The following is a 20,640-nucleotide window of genomic DNA, read 5'->3' as shown; positions in this document are numbered from 1 at the left end:
GATTTATTTGGCCAATGATGCTATACCTCCTGCTGTTCCTACCATAGGGACCTGGGATTTTTCAGGTCCCTTTAAGAGCCTCACACCATACTACTGTTTTAAGAAAAGAGTTTGCTTTTTATTTATATGTATGTGTGAGGCTGCACACATGTACACAGGTGCCCACGGAGTCCAGAAGGGGGAAGATCCCTTAGAGATGGTCACTGTGAGCCACCCTACCTAGCTGCCGGGAACTTAACTCCCATCCTTTGGAAGGGCAGTGGGTTCTTAACTGCTGAGGCATCTCTCCAGCCCACCAATGCTATTTCCTGATACACAAATATATACTATGTATAGCCACTAAATATGGATGTTTTATGCTAGTATCTTTAAAATCATCTTTAATAAAAGCCATTGCTTATAAACTCAATACTAACTCATATTTTATGACATGGCTCCACGGAAACATGCATGTGTCTACTGCAAGCACCATGCAGTAGGGAATAAATAGGAATGGGGGAAGGGTACTTATTGGAGGTATGATTAACCAGATGTGATGGTGCACACCTTCAACTCTAGCACTTGCGGGGGGGGCAGAATTTGGAGGATCTCCGAGGACTTTGAGGCCACCTTGATCTACAAAGTGAGCTTCAGGAAAGCTAGGGCTACGTAGTAAGATGCTGCCTCATAGCAAAAAAAGGGGCATAATCAAATACATTATGCACATGTATGTAAATATCATAATGAAGCCTATTATTGTATATAATTAATATACACAAATAAGAAACTAACAAAAACCTTATAAACAAATCTTTCCTCCCTTAAGTGGTTTCTTGTTAGGTATTTCTCACAAAAACAAGAAAACAAAGTAACACACTATATGTCTGGTGGCCCACTACACTAGATTATTTTTGCCACAGAATCTCTCTATTAGGGAAGAAAATTTATAATACCCTGACATTAGCTTTTAATTTCCTAAGCAGGGATCTCTTTAAATCAAGACTTTTGCTTTGCTCCCTAAATATGTTATTTAGTATAACTAGGAAAGTCACTATGAAAACAAATCATAAAGTCAAGACCTAATAAAAACTTTTCCATCTGAAGGAAAAATGAGCTAGAGCTAATTAAACTGAAAGTTTTAAAACAAATATAATTAGAAGAAAGTCCACATACAAATTCTGAAAATTTTCAAAACATCATCTCTTTCATTTATCTTCAAGGGAAATACTTAATTCAGCTTCCCCAAGTCTGACTTTCATCAACAGGATTGAGCAATTTTCTGTGTGATTGAATAATGACCTGCTGCTTCCAAACCGAGGCCATCAACCCGTCCCACAGCAGAGACGCAGAGGTTCTGAAAACGCTTTGTGGAGGAAAAGCAATTGAACAAATGAGTCCATCAGAGGGGATTCTCTACTGTCTATACTAATAAACTTCAGAACCTGGACTTGCCAACACAAGGACATTTCTAGGCTGTTTAGTTATTGCTGCTCTGAACTGACTGTGCACACAGCACGTTACATGCTAGTCATTACCAACTGGTATAAAACTCCAAAGCATCTCTCTAACAACTTATGCATCTATTATACCTTGAAATGATTACATTTTTCATGTTTGGGTTAAATAAAATGATAGCAACATAATTTTCATCCATTTATCTTTTTTGATGTATCATTTTGAAAGATCTAAAATTACATGTTTTGCCTTACAGTCCCTTCCCTGAGGAGAGACTGAACTCCTTCAAATAAAGAAGAGATACAGTTCTGTGCAATACAAAAAGGAAAAAAAAGAGATGTCTGTTGTCATGATTCAAAAATAAAAGACTACTACATACTAAAATTAGATTCACTAAAATAAACATCTTCAAAGACACATATGAACTGCAGATGAATGCTGAGCAGTGTAATCCACAGATAAGCATACTTGGTTTACAATGTTACTCCGCATGTCATCATCCAAGCAAATCAAAGAAATCAATCAAAGCAGTTACAGTGTGTGAAGTCATCCTCTGAGCCAACTATGAAGTCTCCACCTCTAGCCAACTTCTCCTTGTCTTGACAGGCAGATAATACACTCATGTCTATGTCTTGCTTTAAAACCAGCTGAAGTTGCTATGGGCAGGCAGGGCAAAATGTGAAGTAATCACACATCAGACATGGAAAGTAATTCATCAATAAGACCAATAATAGATCCAAGATGCACAACAAGGAGCAAATATTGACAAAGCTACATGCTGTCATGTTCTGGCTGTGGGTGTTATGTCCAATGCATTTTGACTCATGAAGTGTGCCTGTCATTTCCCCCCTGCCTTAACAGCAGTTCTGGGCTCATTGACCTTGTTATAGTATACTTGTCTGTATCCTCTGTGAGGCTACAAGCTTTTTGCAGAAAATACCCAAAGTGCTTTCATCTCTATCATAGTTTTAATTTTTATTTCAAAGAGCTAGAAAAGAAGCTTGACCTCGAGTCACAACAGAAAATCAGCTTATAGCTAACATTAAAAAACACCAAAGTAGTCTAATATCAGGCATCACTTGGACATTAGGACTGTGATGACCCTTTTTTGGGGTAGCAAGATGGTTGTCAGCAATCGTGGGTTTACATCCCTCCTCTTTGCTACCCCAGATGTCTCAGGATTTCATTTTATCATCTCTGATCCTGTTTTGTTAGTATCTCCAAACCGGTCACTGTGGGAAATGACACCTCTACCCAAAGTGTGTGTGCACATACACACTTGCCACAGAGGAAGCACGAAGGTCATAAGATAATGAGTGGGAGACCATTATCTCCTTCTGCCATGTGGGTCCTAGGCATTAAACTCAGGTTGCCAGGGTTGGCTGCAGACACCTTTGCCTAGTGGGCCATTTCATCTGCTCTGCTTTTTCTTATTCCATTTTATTTATTTTAATGTCATTGTTTGCACTCTTGTGGAGTTTAAATTCATGATATCACTACTCTATCCTCATATTAAAATACTTTAGAATTTAGGAATAATGTAATTATATAAGCCCATGATTTAATATGAAGGGAAATACCAAGGATTACCTAATATCTATTAAATACATAATGGCTAGGATTTTATGTTTTGCGTTAGAGATGGATGGATGGATGGATGGATGGGATAAAGGATGTTCTGGGGACAAAGGGAGAAATGTTAACTACTAACAACCAGGAGTGAAAATACCAAAGAGACTTTCATTTTGCTTGCCCGGCATAGTTCTAAAGTAATGGAGCAATTCAGACTATGCTGTGAGTTACATAAGCATCAGGGTCTCACCACTGGCAAGGATGACACAGCTTTGGAGGCTAAATCACCAGGTGTGTCTATGTACAAACATTGACTGGTTCCGTGGCTTCTGATTCCAACAAAAGCAGAGTTCCAAGTCTCACCAAGTACCACAGGTATCTCAAAGGAAGCAATTGCGTGCAAGTTCAACTTACATGTGATAGACAGGAAGCTCTAATTCAGCTTCACGGGTGTATCAGGAAGACTATGGTCAAAGCACAAGGAGAATATCCTGTGTCATTGCTAGAACTGCCTACAGTCCATTCTTGGTCTTGTTGGTCAAGAGGATACAGAGGACATTTAATTTTATCTTAGGAAATCTACCAATTTATAAATACAATCTACATTTTAAATTTTCATTCATATGATTACTCCCCCTTCCCACATAAGAAGGCAAGGATAACTTTTATTATAAAAATCCTTCTGTTAAAGATCTGATTGTTTTCAGGAATCTGAGGGTATATCAAGTGAAATTCACAAACAATACACATCAATTAAAAAGATCCCAGATTATTTTTCTGCTGTCAACCAACCCACCATTCCTAACATCCCAAACTATCCACAAACCCTCATCAGCTCCCTTATCCACACAGGCTCAGCAGGCCTCTGTATTATCTATGCACAGGCTCAGCAGGCCCCTGTATTATCTATGCAGTAGCTCTTAACCCTACTCCACTGCACTATCCACACACCAGCAGCAGCTATATCCCTCAAAGGCAGACCTGGTACTGTTTTCATAATCAAACTTTTAAAGCATGGTCATGATGCTCAAAAATGTTCCAGCTTAGGGTTTTTGATTTGGAGGCTAGAGGTGCTTACCCAGTAAAGCAAGTACTCTGAAATTTAAAACAACAACAACAAAACTACAAAATCTGAAACCTTTCTGGTATCAAGAAACATGGGTAATGGGTGCACAGACTGCCTGAAGACATTAATCTTCCTGAAATAAACAGCATGCAGACTCCAAAAGTCCAATCCCATATAATCTATTTTCTTGACAAAGCCATTGTATGTTAGGGTTGTATCAAAGTGTGACCCACAGGAGTCTCTTGGCTATGAAACACTTTGGACTGGCACCATTGGGGAAGCTAATGGTGCTTAATAGGTAAAGGCCCGGAATGCCCCTGGGTGCACTAAGAAGCATAGATATTCCTTCATAAATAAATAAATAATAAAAATAAATAAATAAAGCATTAGCCATCCTAACACCAATAGTATTCAATTGATAATCTATACAAACACAATTTCCCAGGCATTTAAAGCAAGTTAAGTATATAAGGAAACTGGCTGCTTCTCTTAGATCCATGGTATTAAATGGAGTTCTCTAGAGGAACAGACCCAATAGTATGTGTGCATATGTGTACACATGTGATAAAAATGAACCATTAGATTGGCTTACACTATAGGGACTGAGTAGCTCAACAATAGCTCTCTGCTTGCTGGAGAAACAGAACTCAGAACTTGCTCAACAAAGTCAGGTGCTTCCACAATACTGAATTTGCATTGAAAGCCAAGAAGATCCATAGGGAGTCACAGGATTTGTGTTCATATTAGAAGGCTGATCAAGCTCGGTTGTATGTCATCAGTAGAGTGTGGGGAACACAGGGAGATACACATTTTTCCCCTGAACTTTTTATTTCTAGGCCATCAGTGGATGATGCCACCCACTTTGATGGTGGGTCTTCCCTCCTCAGCTGGTCCTGTCTAGAAAAGCCCTCTCAGCAGAGGTGTGTTTCCCAGGTGATCCTAAATTTCTTCAGGCTGAAAATCATTCTAGACCACTCTTATATTCACTATCTTACCTGCTACACAAGATTGGGGGCAGAGGGTCCAAGATGACCATGAACCTGAAAAGGGAAGGGACTTCCTTTGCACCTGAATACCTACCCCAGAAAAAGCCTCAGAGACTACTGTATTTGTATTCTACTGTTGCTCACTATCATAGCAAAGAAGCAGCTTGTGGACACCGTATTGCCAACTCAGTTCTACCAGTTCAAACAGCAAGATGTCCCACCTATAGTTATTTGTTCTATAATGAAATCCACTTCCAGGCTCTTCAGACTATTCACTCAGTTCCTTTGAGAGATAGAAATGAGCCTCAATTGCTTGTCATTTATCAGTCAAAGACCACACTGGTCCTGGAGGCTGACTCTGCCTTGTGACATGGTCGCTTCCACATTCAGAACCTGCACATGAGAATCTCTCATGTGTTAAGCCCCTCTTCCTCCGAGCCCCAGTGATGTCTGCCCACAAACTAGACCCAGATTAAAAGGACTTGTTTGATAAGACCTTCCTGGAATGTCTCCATGTAAAGGCCAACTGATCTGGAACCTTACCATCTGCAAAATCTCATGCATGTAGCATCTAGATCCAGTGACAGAGCACACTACTGGGAGAGGGAACATGTACAACAGAGACCAAGGTCACCCTGGACCTTTGTCCTTTAATATAACAGCTCTCTTTTCCCGTGAAGTCACCACTCTACAGATAAGTAAACTATATTCCCAGATTGTCCACTTATTTCCCACACAGCATCTCCATGTAGTATTTCGGCAAAGTCCCGTGAATCTGAAGTTATTTTAAAATCAAATATTAGGGCCTGGAAATGGCTCAGTGGGTAAATCATAAACACTTAAGTTCAGATCTCCAGAACCCACATAACAGCCAGTGCAGTAGCATGTACCTGCAATCCCTTTTATTGACAGATAGGAAGCCAAGACTGGAGGATCCCTGGAAGTTTGAGGGATAGATAGCTTGGTATAGGTAGCAATAAAAAACAAGTGATCCTGTTTCAAGGTGGAAACTAAGGTCCAACACTTGAGGTTTTCCTCCAGACCTCACATGCTCAGGGTATGACTTTCCTCCCCCACATCTTTAACACAAAATAAGTTTTTAAAATCAAATGCTATGCAAAAGAATTATTTCTTCAACATCATATTGCCAGATTATAAGCCAGATTTCCAAATCTCCTGCCACTTTAATATGTCATTCTGCAATCTTAAACTGTTATACAATCTATTTCTGAGATGTTGACTTGTCTAAAGTTCATGGTATTGACCTAGACCAGAGACTTTCAAACTTGACTTTGCTTCAGGACTACCTGGGGAATGTTTAAAAGATACTCATGTCTTGGCCTCATCTTCAAACCTTCTGTTTTTGTGAGTCTGGATGGGTATCTGAACATGAGCATCCATGATTTTCCAGCTGTCTATAGTAAAATCCACTGACTCTTCTAGATTTCTTTTGTTAGTCATAAATAGTAGTATTATACATGTATCATTAAGCACCAGTTTGTATTTGTCTTACACACAAAAGGAAGTCTTTTACAAGTGGATTCATCCTGTGCCAATGAGTTTTACTGCAAAGCAATGGCTGCAAAACCCAGACCTCCTAAGAAGCTGCAGAGATGGGCATTCTCATACTACAACATAAGAGGGCATGTACGCAATATTTAACTTCAATCCTGTCTTTGACATGCATAAAACAGACCCCCAGACTTATCCACAATACAAAGGATTTGTGGTCATGTCTGCTCATAGAGAAATGAATGTTGAGTTACTCTGCACATACCTCCTAGAAGTGGTAAAGTAAAACATAAAATGTGGACAAGGAACTGTAGGATCACAGGATGACCTTAGGGCACTGCCTGCACTGTTATAGAACCTGGTAAGCCAGCAGACATAAATCCCTTTCCCTGCTTATCTCAATCTCTTTCAAGTTCCGTCCCTCAAAGGAGGGTGTGCACATAGCTGGCTCCTCATAAATTAGCGATGCCCACATCTAATGTATATCAGAAGACAAGCCCCCTTGACTGACACTGCTAAAAGGGGCAGATCAAATATTTCAAAGCTGAATGGCTTGAATAAGCAATCAAAAGAACTCGATGGAAAGTAAAATCCTTAGATTCTTCAAAGGCATCCCTTCAGTAGAGGTGACCACACCATCCAGGCAGAACACTCCCCAGACCTCTACTAGAGCACTGGAGTATATTCTGTTCTATAACTGGCTAAGAAAACTATGGGAACAAGCTTTCCTGGGAGTAACTTGATGTAACCAAACTCCCGGGTTTGTAGACAGTGTTGTGTATGAACTCCAAACAAATATTTTTGGTCATGAAAGCCTTAATGTGTAGTACTATCATTAGGCTTGTTTATATTTGGACTTCAAGATTTAATCAGCGCCATTTTCTCTTGAATTGTTTATTGCTTATGGTGGGAAACCATGCAATTTTCCAGCACATGTGTTCTGCTGGAGGGAGTTCTTTGAAGCCACTGTCTTGGATCCATGCAAAACCAAAATGAGTTCTCAGTAACTTTGCCTCTTGGACAATTAAGGTTCTAGTGACAACAACACTTGGTGGCATATGCCAATAAAAGCATATAAATCCCTGACCACAACTAATATCTTGTATCTGATATGTCATTGTTTCATAAGGAGGGGGTTCAGTTCTGAATGCAACAGATTGTTGAAGATACATGCATATTTTTATAGCAACAGCAAAAGAATAAGTCAGGATCTCAAGAAAATGTCCAAATCACTTGGAAATCAGAAGGCCCTGTTTGCAGAAGGAAGCCAACAGGAGGAAAGTATGGTCAAGAGAATAATAGAGGAGGATATGATTAAATAGCTGGATGGTTCAGGCAGGCACATTTTTGCTGAATGCTAGCAATACCAGTAGGAAAGAAGGAAAGAGGAAGAGAGATACAAAAAGAGGGGAGAGTAGAAAGAGAATGGAGGTGGGAAAGGATGGAGGAAAAGAAAGTGAATTGGGGAAAAAAGGAATAGAAGAGGATAGAGAGAATGGATTTAAACCATTCCAGAAACATCTCTCTCTCTCTCTCTCTCTCTCTCTCTCTCTCTCTCTCTCTCTCTCTCTCTCTCTCTCTCTCTCTCTCTCTCTCTCTCTACACACACACACACACGCACACACACATACACAAACACCCCAGTCCCAAGCAGTTCAGATAAGGGATACACAACTTGTTCTAATAACTGCATAATAAGGATTATTATTGCAAACATTTACTCACAAAAGCACTTGCATTCGGGATGATGAAAGGAAGACACACCAAGCAGGAGGTTTTTTATAATAGTTAAGTGCCAGTCAGAATACCAGCATCTCAGATCTAAAGTGACAATTTCTCTCTCTCTTTTTAACCAGGTACTTCAAAAACACATAGGAAAGTAAACACAATGTTTCAGGTCCTACTTCCAAATAGTCTCCTGGCTCTGTATATAACCTGGGTGTTCATGTTGAATAAAGAAAACAGTCTCAAAAGTGGCCCCAGTGGGTGCTGACTGGTAACTTTCAACTTTTGTACTGAAGTGTGGCATCATACCAGCACTCAGAAATTTTGGGATCTTAACAGATCTGATTTTTAAGTTAGTGAACTTGATCATGCAGGGGGAACTGTCTTGGGCATCCATACAAGGTGTTTCTTGTGACCAAATATTTGTGAGCCTCACAGGTGGAATCCTATCCACACCCGGAACTCTCCGTGAAGAAGTCAAACCCACACAGGGTGAGTGATGTATGTGGCTGGGCAGGTAGTGAAGGGAAGAGTCAGCTCTTCAGATCTGAAGACGGAAATCTGTGATCTATGTGGATCCTCTCTCCTCCTCACCCTGACCTCAGTCATCTTACTTCTTTTATTCTTTCTTTCTCAATAAAATGTTTTCTTTCCCTACAAGATCCCCAACCTTCACACCAAGAGGGTTGCCAACACCAAAGAAATTCTTTTCCTGTTCTGACAGGCCTGCCTGGAAAGGCTTCAGGACAAGGGAAACAGAGTTCAATGGCCATTTCCTGCCCAGACCACCTCTTAGTTCAAAGCCAACAATCAAGCAAAGGACAGCTACTGTGTGACTAGTTCAGCACTAACCACTGGTCTCCCTCACCCTCTGCCAGCGGTCATTTTCACTGAACACATGAAAATCCTGAGGTCTCGGGAAGCGAGCGCAGGATGCCAACATGCAAGGATGCCCAAGATGCTCAGGATGCCCAGCCCAGGGCCTTGAAGTCACGTATGGACAAAAGAATGATCCAGAAGGAATGGTACTTAGTGGCCATATTATGACAGGCAGGTAGCACTGAGGCAGGCTGGGCCCTTGCAGCTCTCAGGAGAGACCTCTCAGGCTTGCCTTAGCTACTTTAGAATCCAACTCCTTGGCAAGAACTTTGGTCTTTGAAAAATTTTTTTTTAATTTGGTTTGGCCTTTTGCTCAAGCCTTGTGAAAAGCAAATAATTCTCTTCACAAATCATGTCTTAGGAGAACACAGAGGAGAAAAGCCAAGAAAATAAAAGGGTCTTTTTACCCTTGATGAATTGAATAATAGCCTAAGAAAACATCTTTGATTTGGGTCAGCCTATATTAAAAAACATGTAAATACAACCCAGCCTAATCTGTAATTTCACAAGATCCTCTCAAGTGACCATGACATTCGAGGGGGAGGGGGTAGATGTAATTCAACAGCTCCTGCTAGCTAACAAGGCCCCACAAAGCAACAGAGCCACTGGCTAAGGACATCTAACTTCAGCCCTTTCATGAATGGAAATTGGCTTTCTAAAGATGGCACGGCAGGCAGTGACCAGCGACAGACAACTCAGTGACAGCTTTCTGAGTTATAAAATACTTTTGAAAAGGAGACATCAAAGCTCCCTACCGCCTATTCAAATCCAATGGCTTCGAAAGCTCCTCACAGGGACCCAGGCTTTCTGGAGAGTGGTCACTGCAGCAGTCACAGGCAGCAAAGCCCATCACAAGACACAATGGGACATCAGGGCAGCTAGCCATGGAGCAGACAAAGGGAAGAGAAAGCAAAGGGAAGCAAGCGACAAAGTTGGATGGTGCACTGGGAATCCAGGCTGAAAGGGATTTTTGAGGCAGCCTTGGTGGTGGTACCCACTCTGCTGGGAGCCTCTGATACAGTGGGGAGCCAGGACAATGAGCCAACACCAGACAGAAAGCTCGGCAGCAACAGCAAAGCAGCCTTCCCTTGTGCTCAGCTGGTCTTTGCAGAGATTATCAAACATCAGCAGACCCATGCACTGTAGAGCTGAGTAGGCCCACAAGGTCAGTAACAGCGTGTGTGTGTGTGTGTGTGTGTGTGTGTGTGTGTGTGTGTGTGTGTTTCCACCTGAGAGCCATGTGAAGAACAGAATTTGGTCTAGATTGAGTTTATGAAGCAAAAGTACATTTCTCCAACTAGAAAAAAACCATGATCATCAGAGAGGTCAGCTACCAATAAAGTGCAAACCTTAGGCCTAGCGATTGTCTTTACACTGAAACAGGAACCCTGGTATACGATGTCAACCAAAAGTACAATTTTAAAACAGGTGGATCGGTCAGGCCAGTATCAACTCCATCTTTTTGAAATTGAAAATGCAGACTAGTGTATTAAAAAATAGGAAATGGCTACAGATGTAGCCCAGTTAATAGAGTGCTCAGCCCACACAATGTCCTGGGTCCAATCCCTAGTATCACATAAAGCCAGTTATGACGGCATACCTCTGGGGTTCAGGAGTATCAGAACTTCAAGGTCATCCTCAGTTATGTAGGATGTAACAGTTACATACAGCCTGGGTCACATGGGACATTCTGTCTCTTACACACACACACACACACACACACACAGACAGACAGACATGCAAAGACACAGATGAGCGTGGAGTTCATGAGGTGAAATGGCTCTGGATGTAGCTCAGTTGACAGAGTATGTATCTGCCCAGCATGCACAAAGCCCTGAGGTTAATCCCTAACACTGCAGAAAACCAGACAAGATATCGCCCTTTGTGTTTCAGCACTTAAGAAGTGGGGGCAAGAGGCTCAAAAGTTCACAGTCATCCCTTGCTACATAGAAAATGTGTGCATGGCATGGGTGCTTAACTCTCTTTAAGCCTAGTGACCATGGAACTCTTATCCCTAGAGTTTTCTCTACACTTAGGACACAATACACAATTGGGATAAGCACTGTGCTCATGATGACCTTGTCATCGTGAACCTATGCAGAGATGTTCTTTAAGGGGGGGCTGGGAGGAACCCATGACCAAACATGCTGGACAAAGTCTAAGTGTAAAGAGAATTAAAGATGTGGCGATGTAGGACTCTCTGACTTCCTGACACGCTGGTGCATACAGCGGTGCTGAGGGGTGGTGGTTGGTACTACCTGACCCAGCCTCTCCCTTTTCTGAAGCTATTGCTTGTGGGCTCTTTGCTCCTGAGCTCTGTTGAGCCACAGCTTAGTTCAGACTAAGATGGGAATTTTTAGGTCTAAGAGCCCTGTTACTTTTTCTCTTGGAGGTGTGTCTAATCCATAGCCCATGGACTATTTGTAGCCAAGCATAGCTATGAGTCCTAAACTTACTTAGTATGTTACGTTGTTGTGTGTGTGTGTGTGTGTGTGTGTGTGTGTGTGTGTGTGTGTGTGTAACTGGATTACATGTCAAGCATGGACTTTGTAGATGTCAATGTTCTATTACAATGTCAAAACATTAGACACTAGCCTGGAGCGGTGGCTCAGCAAGAGACAACTGTTAAGAGTGCTTGCTACAATTGCAGGAGACCTGGGTTTAGTTCCCAGCACCCACATTGTGGCGCAGAATTGCCTGTAGCCGTTGTTCTAGGAAAGCAAACATGATTTGTCCTCTTTGAATGCTGCATGCACATAGTGCACATATGTATGTGCCTGCAGGCACAAACTCAATAGACATAAAATAAAAATAAATCTTGTTTTTAAATAAAAGGTTAAACACTTCTGTCAGTGTGTTACTGGAGTCCATGTCCTCCACATGCAATGTCTGCTATGACAGAGGCAATAAACAGTTATTAGATGGCAGAATCAATGAGTTAATGCAGCTTTCCCATATATTCCCAAACACAAGTGTCTACAGCAACTGGTTCTCAAATACTAACATACTCCAAACTCATTCATAAAGTGATACATTTCTGGGGCCAAATTCCAGTTGGAGGAAAAGGAATCCAAATTTTCAGCATGTCAGACAAAGCTAAGCAAATGGGTCATAATCTACGTCAGTTGTTTTTTTTTTTTTTTGGTTTTTTTTTTTTAACAAAAATCTCCCTAAGGAAGGATGTTTTAAAACAGTAAACTCTTTGAAGAAAGATGCATTCTGACAGGAACTGGAATTAAAGAACACAGGTGAGTATCCAGAGTTGGTTAGTTTCACAGTAAAGTGAGGTCTCCCTCCAGCAGCCTCAGTTTGCCTGTTGTCATGACCTTCCTTCCCACCACCGTGGTGGCTAGAGAGGGGAGGCTTCACAGAGTAGAAAGGGCATATGTGGCAGGCAGCTATAGGCTAGGTTAATAGGTAACCCATGATTCTGTGACAAACACTACAGCTCCAAATACACTCACCAAGTTTAAGGCCACCAGGTGGAATGAGCGGTGGGGTGACCCAGAACAGACATTTAGAATTAAAAGTCAGGAATCACATGCAAACTTAATGGTAGGCAGGATTCAGTTGCTCCTGTTTTATGAACTATTGAAAGTAAGGAACAACTCACTGAACTCCTTAAAGTGAACGCTGTTGGCTTGGCATGGTAGCTGTACGCTCCAAGAAAGTATTAGAAATATTTTAAGCACTGGACAATTTTGAATTTTTCAGGGAAATCCTCTGCTAGAAAAATTCCAGCTGGGGTGTGTATGCCTACCTTGCTGCCTGTAAGAAGAATATATGTATTCCAGTACCGTAATCTTACTACCCTTTGTGTTTTCTTCTGAGGTTTCCCCAACAGTTTAGGAAGAAGCTGGCTTTCCTGCTGGCACTCTGCCAGATCATTTAAAGGTGACTGATTACTTTCCTAATACATTCTGGAATCACACTGGGAGATGGGTATCACATCTAAAGGGATCCTGAAGCCTACCACCTAGCCCCGCTCTTAAAGAAACCCCAGACAGAAGCTTTTCATGAAGGCATTTCTTTTCACAGTGTCATCAACTTCCTATCAACACCTGAATCAATGGGTGAAGAACTGCCATATCCTCTGGCATGTTAGCTTTCCCATTAGTCAATCCAACAAGTCTATTAGACACAAGTACATCTGCTGAACTTTTGGACCATCTGCAATATTCTGAATCCATCACTGCCGCTGTCAACTAGCCTTAGGGGAGTTATGAGCCTCCCTCTTAACCAAAGATGCTTACCAGTGTCTGTAGGTAGCTAGAAGAGGGAAGACACGGTCATTCTCTTTTATGCTCATCTCTCACTGCCCCCTCAGTGTGGTACCTTTAGATGATTTCACAGGACTTGCTTTTTAAAAACCAAAGAGGTGATATCAGAGTTTGATAGTCACAGCATGGAGGATACTGAGCTAGTAGGGGTGTTCTGCTTAGAACCCTTTTTCCTGTTCACTGAGAAGGGAACACAAACCACTATTTAAATTGAAAACACATATTCTATTTCTTGTCTTTACATAGTAAGGAGGACATTAAAGGAAGCATATAAATAGCCAATAAGCTTAAAGGAGATACTTTACCCATTAACCATCAGAAAGATGTAAATTACAATGTGGTATCTAATTCACACCTATAAAATGACTAAGATGGAAAAGGCAGATAGTATCAATTGTTGATAAGAACAGGAAGCATCCAGAACTTTCCCACATACTATTAAGTGTAGATTGGCATGGCCATTTTGAAAAGCTGATCCACAATTCCTGCTAAAGCTTCAACTATACCTACCTGAGACACAGTAACTTTACTCTTAGGTATCTATCCCACAGAATGAGAGAACCACCACCACCAAACAAACCATTATCGGATCCTCATACCAGGAAGTACATTATGGTTCTACTTATGGAAATTTTTTCAATAAGCATAAATAAACCATACCATTTGTTAGGGCAAAACAGTTACCTCGTGTGGACAGTAAAGAGTGAAGGAATAACTGAGGGCCTTCTTGGGGCATTAACAATGTCCTGTTTGATCTAGGCTCACAAATATGCATATAAACTTTGTGGACACCAATCAAGTTACATCATTACTTTTTGTGTTTTTCTGTATATACATTTTAACATTTCTATGCAGATATTACCCTTCAACAGAGGTTACAAAATGAATATGCATCAGGGCCATCACTTGCCACTGAGTTCCATCCTCCCTCATTTTGTTTCTTACTGTTGGGGGTTTAAGAATTGCGCAGGTGTTTGGTGGGTGAATGGGAAAGGGATGGTAAAATAAAGGGATGTATAAATAAATTTGATTGTTCCCTACCTCTTACCTCATAGGCTCTACCAGGGTCAACAAATTAGATCAGAGTCAGATGCCTGGAGATTGTAATGATCTCAGAAGTCATCTCACATGGCTAATGAGAGCCAAACAAAGTCCTATGAGGTCAAGATAACTGGCTTGCTGAAAAGTAGGGTCAACCCGTGCTTCCACAGGACAGACCCCAATGTCAGTTGCTTCTTTCACCCTTGTGGAAACTGGACAACTTTAACCCATTTCATTCTTCTGCCTTGCATGGTAAGTTGTCGCCAGTTCAAATATGAGCCCACTTCTTCTCTAGAAAAGATCACCTGATGTCTATTCTTGAGAAAACTGATCAGACTTCCAAGTACTGAATGTGGAGGCCATGTTTTGTAAGAACAACAAAAGCTAGAGACCAAAGGAGCACTTCACACATAAATCATTTCGTCTCTATAGGTCTGGGATGAAATCTCTCCAGTTACTACTATTTTATTATATTTTAAGTTTTTATTTATTTTGTATACACAAGTGTATGTGTTTGGGTTTGTGTGTCCCACATCATGTGTGCAGAGGTCAGAGGAGTTGGTTCTCTTCTTCCATTAAATGTGTCCCAGGGATTGAACTCAAGTCACTAGGCTTGGCAGCAAGCACCTTTACCTTCTGAGTCAATACATAGGCCATAGTTCCAGTTTTAGAGATGAGGGAACTAAGGTACCAGAAACCACTAGTTAGTGCTGGTTTGATATCGAGAACCTTAGCTTACTGCTGTTAATTGGGAGTGTTTGGAATGAGATGCTCTAAGACCCTGTGGTGGAGTGAGTAATCCTTGAGGACTTTTGGAAATTGGGACAGGCAGAGAGAAAGGGAAACACAAGAGAATGTGAGAAACCAGCAGAAGACTCACCACAGTATAACAACAAAGGAAAACTAAGACGCATCCATGCATGTGTGAGCACACGTGTGCGTAACCACGTCACAACACTTAGGGAATTGTTGAGCCAGGCATCATTCAAATGAATGTAGATTAGTTGGGAATTGCTAACTCACTGTTTTATTTTGCAATTTAAATACACTAAAGAATATAGTGCCTGTGGTTATGGTTTTGGCTGGATTTCAGGACTACACTGTGAAACAGAAAAGTTGTAACTGAAAAGTCTTAACCAGTGAAGAATAGCGGAGCCCTCATTCACCCCCAGTCCACTCCCAAAACCACACCTCTTGCTTAGCCAAGCTGCAGCCCACATGTACATCACAAGCTAACTCCCAACTGGGCTTTCTCACATTTTCCTTCTTCCGGCCACGCCACAGCATGATCACCACGTGTCTCCAATAGCAACTCTGCTGTCGGTCTGAGACATTTTTCCATTGCGACATGAAATGAAAGCCTAGGATGTCATTTACTGCCTTGTATATTTGATTGGATTCTGAGTATCATTTACATGGATATTCTTGGCCTGGTGTTCGACACAGAAAGATTATAGAGAAAGGAAATCATGCTTGTCCTGAGTGCTTTTAAATGCCTGCCTCCCTGGGTGCCTCATTTTATCCTTCTTAGTCCACACACACCACCCCACATTCTAAGAGGATGCCTTCTGTAAAACAGATTTTTAAAAGAGAAACAAAAGACCCATTCCATCAAGTTGAAGGTAGGTTAACTCTGCTGCTGAATGTAATTTTAGACTGAAATGCTGTTTTCCCCTTTCAAAGCAATGGAAACGCATGCAGGCTGTTAGATTTATAGAATTCCTGGTCTCCCAAGAGTTTGCAAAGCGAATGGCATCCATCAAATTAATTTCCTTGGGGATCGTCTCAAACATGGAGAATGAAAAGGCCCAGGCCATTAAACATCAAAAGAACGCTCTAAATGCTCATTAAAGTTCTATTATATTTCTTTTTTTTCAGAGAGCAGATTAATTCAATTGAGAATATTATACGTATCAAAGCTGACAGTGTGAATGTGTGGAATTGGCTGGAAGAGAGCTTAATGCTGCAGACATCTGTTCATTCAAGTTACACAAAACACGAAAAGCGTGAGCTCCATTAGACGGGGGCAGACTTACCAAGCCGGCACATGTAGACACAGCAACAGAGGAGGAGCTGTCATTCCTGATAAATCCCTGATACAAACACTGCTGCACCTCAGGCTCCCGAGTCTCTGAAGCACCGTCCTTTCCAAGAACCTGGACTATAAAGTGACTGCTCAAAATCGCCGAGGGCTTCAGCTCCAAGTGTAGATCCTGTCCAAATGCTGAAAAGTGGTAGTGCAGGGAACTGCTGGCACCCTGTGCCGATCGCCTTTTCCTGTTGTGAAAAATGTCGTGCGAGATATATGACCCGCCCGAGTCCACTTCTACTGGCGTGACAAAGACGTAATCTGTAATGGAAAAATTTAGCTGTCAGCACCCAGGGCCCAAGATGCCAAAGAGTCAGTTTCCAGAAGGCTGCCCCAGAGCTCACAAAAAACCTTGTTCTGTGCACCTAACAGCAAAGAGAATTCAGAGACGCTCGTGTGCATTGCATTCTGTGAAACCAGGCTCTTCCAACTTTAATTCCTATAGAACCTACAGCTGGGCTCAGTGGTAGCACTTGTCTAGCATTAAAAAAAATCCTACAAAAACTAAACGCCAAGTGCAATTCTGATAAATTTCTAAGATATTTGGGTGAAAGGTCAATATTCAATCTGAAAAAAAAAATTACAGGAACTCTTCAGGCATTAGCCACAGAACATCTTATATAATTGTTTTATTATTATTATTATTATTATTGACAAAAATTAATCAATATAAAGCCACAAAGATTAGTAAGTGGGAATTTTTCTTCTGGGGGATTGATAACCTTGCTTAGGCTGAATTGAGGATAGAAACTTTTCTGAACGTATTTAAACCGCAAATAAGTCACAGAGTGTGCAGCTTCTGATGACCCTCTCAGCCCATTAACAAGGGGGCAGCCAACCCCCTCTTCCAGTGCTACTTCACTCGGATCTCCTTTACTGTTTCAAGAAGCTTCCACTGGGGACTCTCCTATTTAATCTGAGGCCTAAAACACAACATAGACAGAAACCTGCCTCCAAACCTTCAAAAGCATCCTAGATAGAGGCTGATGTTTCAAACTGCTTAGACATGTTGGAGGGGGCGTGGCAGATCAGGGACACCTGGAAAGGCATGTTTAAAAATGCCTTCCCCCTGGCTCCCCTGAGCAGCACTAATTGCTGTATGATCTGGGGGTGTGTGAGGGGGTGGACAGCTAGGAAACAATTTGCTGTGGGAAAGAGCAAAGTCAGTACAGTACACTGCTTTCTTTCACAGAACATTGGAACTGAAAAGCTTCGTCCCAGAAGATGATGTGGAGAGTGCCCTGTGCACATAAAAAAAAAAAAAGAAAGAAAAGGTTCTGGGTTTCCACTTTCGAGGCACAGAATGGGAAACTAATTTGGAAAGTGTTTAGAAAGATTCTGAACAACTAAGAGGCATGTTTGAGTCACTTGGGTCCTTGGCTCCCAGAAGAGAAAAGGAAAAAAAAAAAAAAAGAAAAGAAACTTCCCTTCCCTGAACAATCAACAACAATGAAATGAAACATTATTTAGGAGACACTAAGGAATCAGGAAGTCTCACACAGTGTAGGGATAAAAAATGCTATATTCTAATTAGGCTCACATTAGCAAAGAAATCCCAACATTACAATAATGTGTCCCTGTTTCTTTCTGGACCACTTGTGACTTTTAAGGCGTGGCCAACTCTTTTATGGTTCTTTGCACCACCCTCTCTACTTTAAACTAGAAATACCCTATCATTCACATTTTTCAGAAAATAAAAGGAAAAGTGTGTTTCCCTTAAAATTGAGCAGGACACGTTTTGTTCTCAAAAATTCCTGATATGTTGCTCTGCAGGTATGTAGCTTTTGATTAAAGCAGCCTTTCGTTCTTTGTTTTTTAAAGAGACAACTTATTTTCTCCAGCTACCTTAATCAGGCCTGACTACATAATAGCCATTTCTGACATATGTTTCAGTTTCTTCAGTGTGTGTTCCTTACCTCCACCTGCTCTTACTTGGGAGTGTTAGCCAGTCATCCTGGCCTCTCATCCCCCATCCCCCAACCCAGACACCTGCTACAAATTTGTTTACAAAAGGGAAACATACAGGCTGTTGGTTACATTCAGTCCTGATTGGGGACAGGGGCAGTGAGAGGTCCCTTGTAAAAATGATGTGCTGTGTCAGTTCAGGTGCTTACAGGGGCTGGGGAATGTAGCTCAGTGGGTAGAGTTCTTGCCAAATATGCATGAGGCTCTGGGTTCAATCCTCTTTATTATAGAAACCAGGTGTGTCGGGCATTCCTGCGAAGCCAGCATTAGGGAGATAGGGTAGGAGGGTCCTAAAGTTAAGGTCATCTTCTCTGTATCTACACTTTGTGAGACCCTGTCTCCAAAAACAAAACAAAGAAGTCCTTATAGGCTATGCCTGAAGCAGAAGGGCTCGATGGCCATTAGATCCTGGTGAACACGGGTGTGTGGGGGGAAGTTTTAGAAACTTCTGATTGGCTCTTCTGAGTGGACAAAAGGTAGAGTTGACAAGAGTGTATTTCTGGATCTCTTGTCATCACCACCCATTCTTTGAAAGGCTTTGCCCATAATTCTGGCACCGTCCAGTCCCTTGCATCTGGACAAGAGGACTCAGTCCTACTAAGACGACAGAGAAATCCATGTTGGCTAGTAAGGTCTTGCTAAAGAGCCCGGGGCAAACGCGAATTGTTCTCCTGCAGCTGGTGGGAAACACTGAGAGTACTGTGGAGATAATAAGCGAGAAGAGACCAAGTGCACTCTGGACCTTTGAAGCTGGGGGACTTAAGATACAGAAAAAAGGATTTAAGGCACCTTGTGCTAGCGCTATCCACCAAAAGACAACTTTGGGTATCCATGGCACAATGTCAAAGAAGAGGGAAGGAAAGAACAATGGGAAGACCGGCAGGAGGGAAAATTTGGGCTCACCCCCTCTCAGCCTCAACTAGAATTAGTTTCTGTGGCTTTCCCAAGGGAGGAAGGAAACGAGGGAGCCTCTTATCAGTTCCCTACTCGGTGCCCACTTCCTTTCTAATTTCTTAAGTTCGGATTATTTTTCTTAACAAGCCACCTGTGAAGGAGGGAAATTATTTTCTCATCTATGTGACTCGCAGCTTGAGGCATTGATTTTCTGATAACTTCACAGACCTTGCCACACTTGCCCTTTCCAAGGAGCATACACCTGCCCGGTTAGGAGGTGCGCCTTTTTCTAACATTTCTCTCTTGAACACAAAGAGGACAGAATGCGAGGGGCGGGGTGGAGAGCCCTTGTGGAATGGTGGAGTACAGAGATAGAGGGCAAATACGAACCATCATTTAATCCGCTGTCACCGCTGCTGCTGTCACTGGCTAAGGCAACGGCCACCGAAGCACAGCAAAGGCAGCACAGCTGGAGCGCCTGCAAGAGAGAAAAAGGTGACACCCGTGTGTGAGCAGCACCGCGGGTCGGGCGCCTCCCTGGTCCCGAGTGTGCGGCGCGCCCCTCGGTGGTGGCACCTGCCTTGGCCAGACGCCCTAGTCCCGCGGGGCCCCACGGCGGCCCGGGACCCGCGGAACGGAGGGCGCACGCGAACAGGAGGGCGCACTCCATGGTCAGGAGCAGACGAGGTGACTGCTGGAGGCGCGCATTGTCCCCAAGGGCCGCGGAGCCCCAGGTGCGGCGCCAGGTGAGAGTCGCTTCTGTGGCTCACATGGCAGCACCGGAGCCTGTGAGCCTCCTGCCTGCTCCGACTGCACGGGCCTGCGGCGCTTCTGAATGCAGGGGTCTCCCAAAGTCGGGTCTGTAGCGCCGGTGTCGGGGAAGCTCTGTCGGTGATGCCCGAGGGTCTGCAGCGCGCGCGTCGGTGTTGGGGTGATTGTCTGCGGCTTGCGTAGAGCAGCGCCAGCTGGCTCTCCCAGCGCCTGAGCCTAGCGCCCGCCTCTCCTCCGCTCAGTGATTGGCGACCCGAGGCTTCCCTGGGCTCGTTGGAGCTCCTGTACTGCAAAGGGCGTGGGATTCCTGGGCCTGGGCTCCGAGGGAGGGGAAGGAGGGGGCGGGGAGGCCGGGTGGGAGTCAGGAGGGAGGAACGGACGCACAGCCTGGAGAGGGAGGGCAAAGCTCATGGTCCGCCTTGGGAT

At 42.8% G+C, this 20,640-nt stretch overlaps 1 protein-coding gene across 2 annotated transcripts in view; it reads right to left on the bottom strand.

Moving 5' to 3' along the window:
• Nucleotides 1-20,423, bottom strand: part of Adamts18 (ADAM metallopeptidase with thrombospondin type 1 motif 18) — a 130,777-nt gene extending 110,354 nt beyond the window's left edge. For both annotated transcript variants that reach the window (XM_040736509.1, XM_040736515.1), the window contains exons 1-2: nucleotides 19,834-20,423; nucleotides 16,532-16,845 (exon numbers count right to left, since the gene is read on the bottom strand). In XM_040736509.1, the coding sequence (XP_040592443.1) occupies nucleotides 16,532-16,845; nucleotides 19,834-20,113 (594 nt within the window). In that variant the 5' untranslated portion in view covers nucleotides 20,114-20,423. The remainder of the gene's footprint in view (nucleotides 1-16,531; nucleotides 16,846-19,833) is intronic.
• Nucleotides 20,424-20,640: the final 217 nt, after the last annotated feature.

Source organism: Mesocricetus auratus, unplaced genomic scaffold, assembly GCF_017639785.1.
Source record: "Mesocricetus auratus isolate SY011 unplaced genomic scaffold, BCM_Maur_2.0 Super-Scaffold_6723, whole genome shotgun sequence".
NCBI classification, from domain to species: domain Eukaryota; kingdom Metazoa; phylum Chordata; class Mammalia; order Rodentia; family Cricetidae; genus Mesocricetus; species Mesocricetus auratus.
This window is presented reverse-complemented; position numbering and strand designations above follow the sequence as displayed.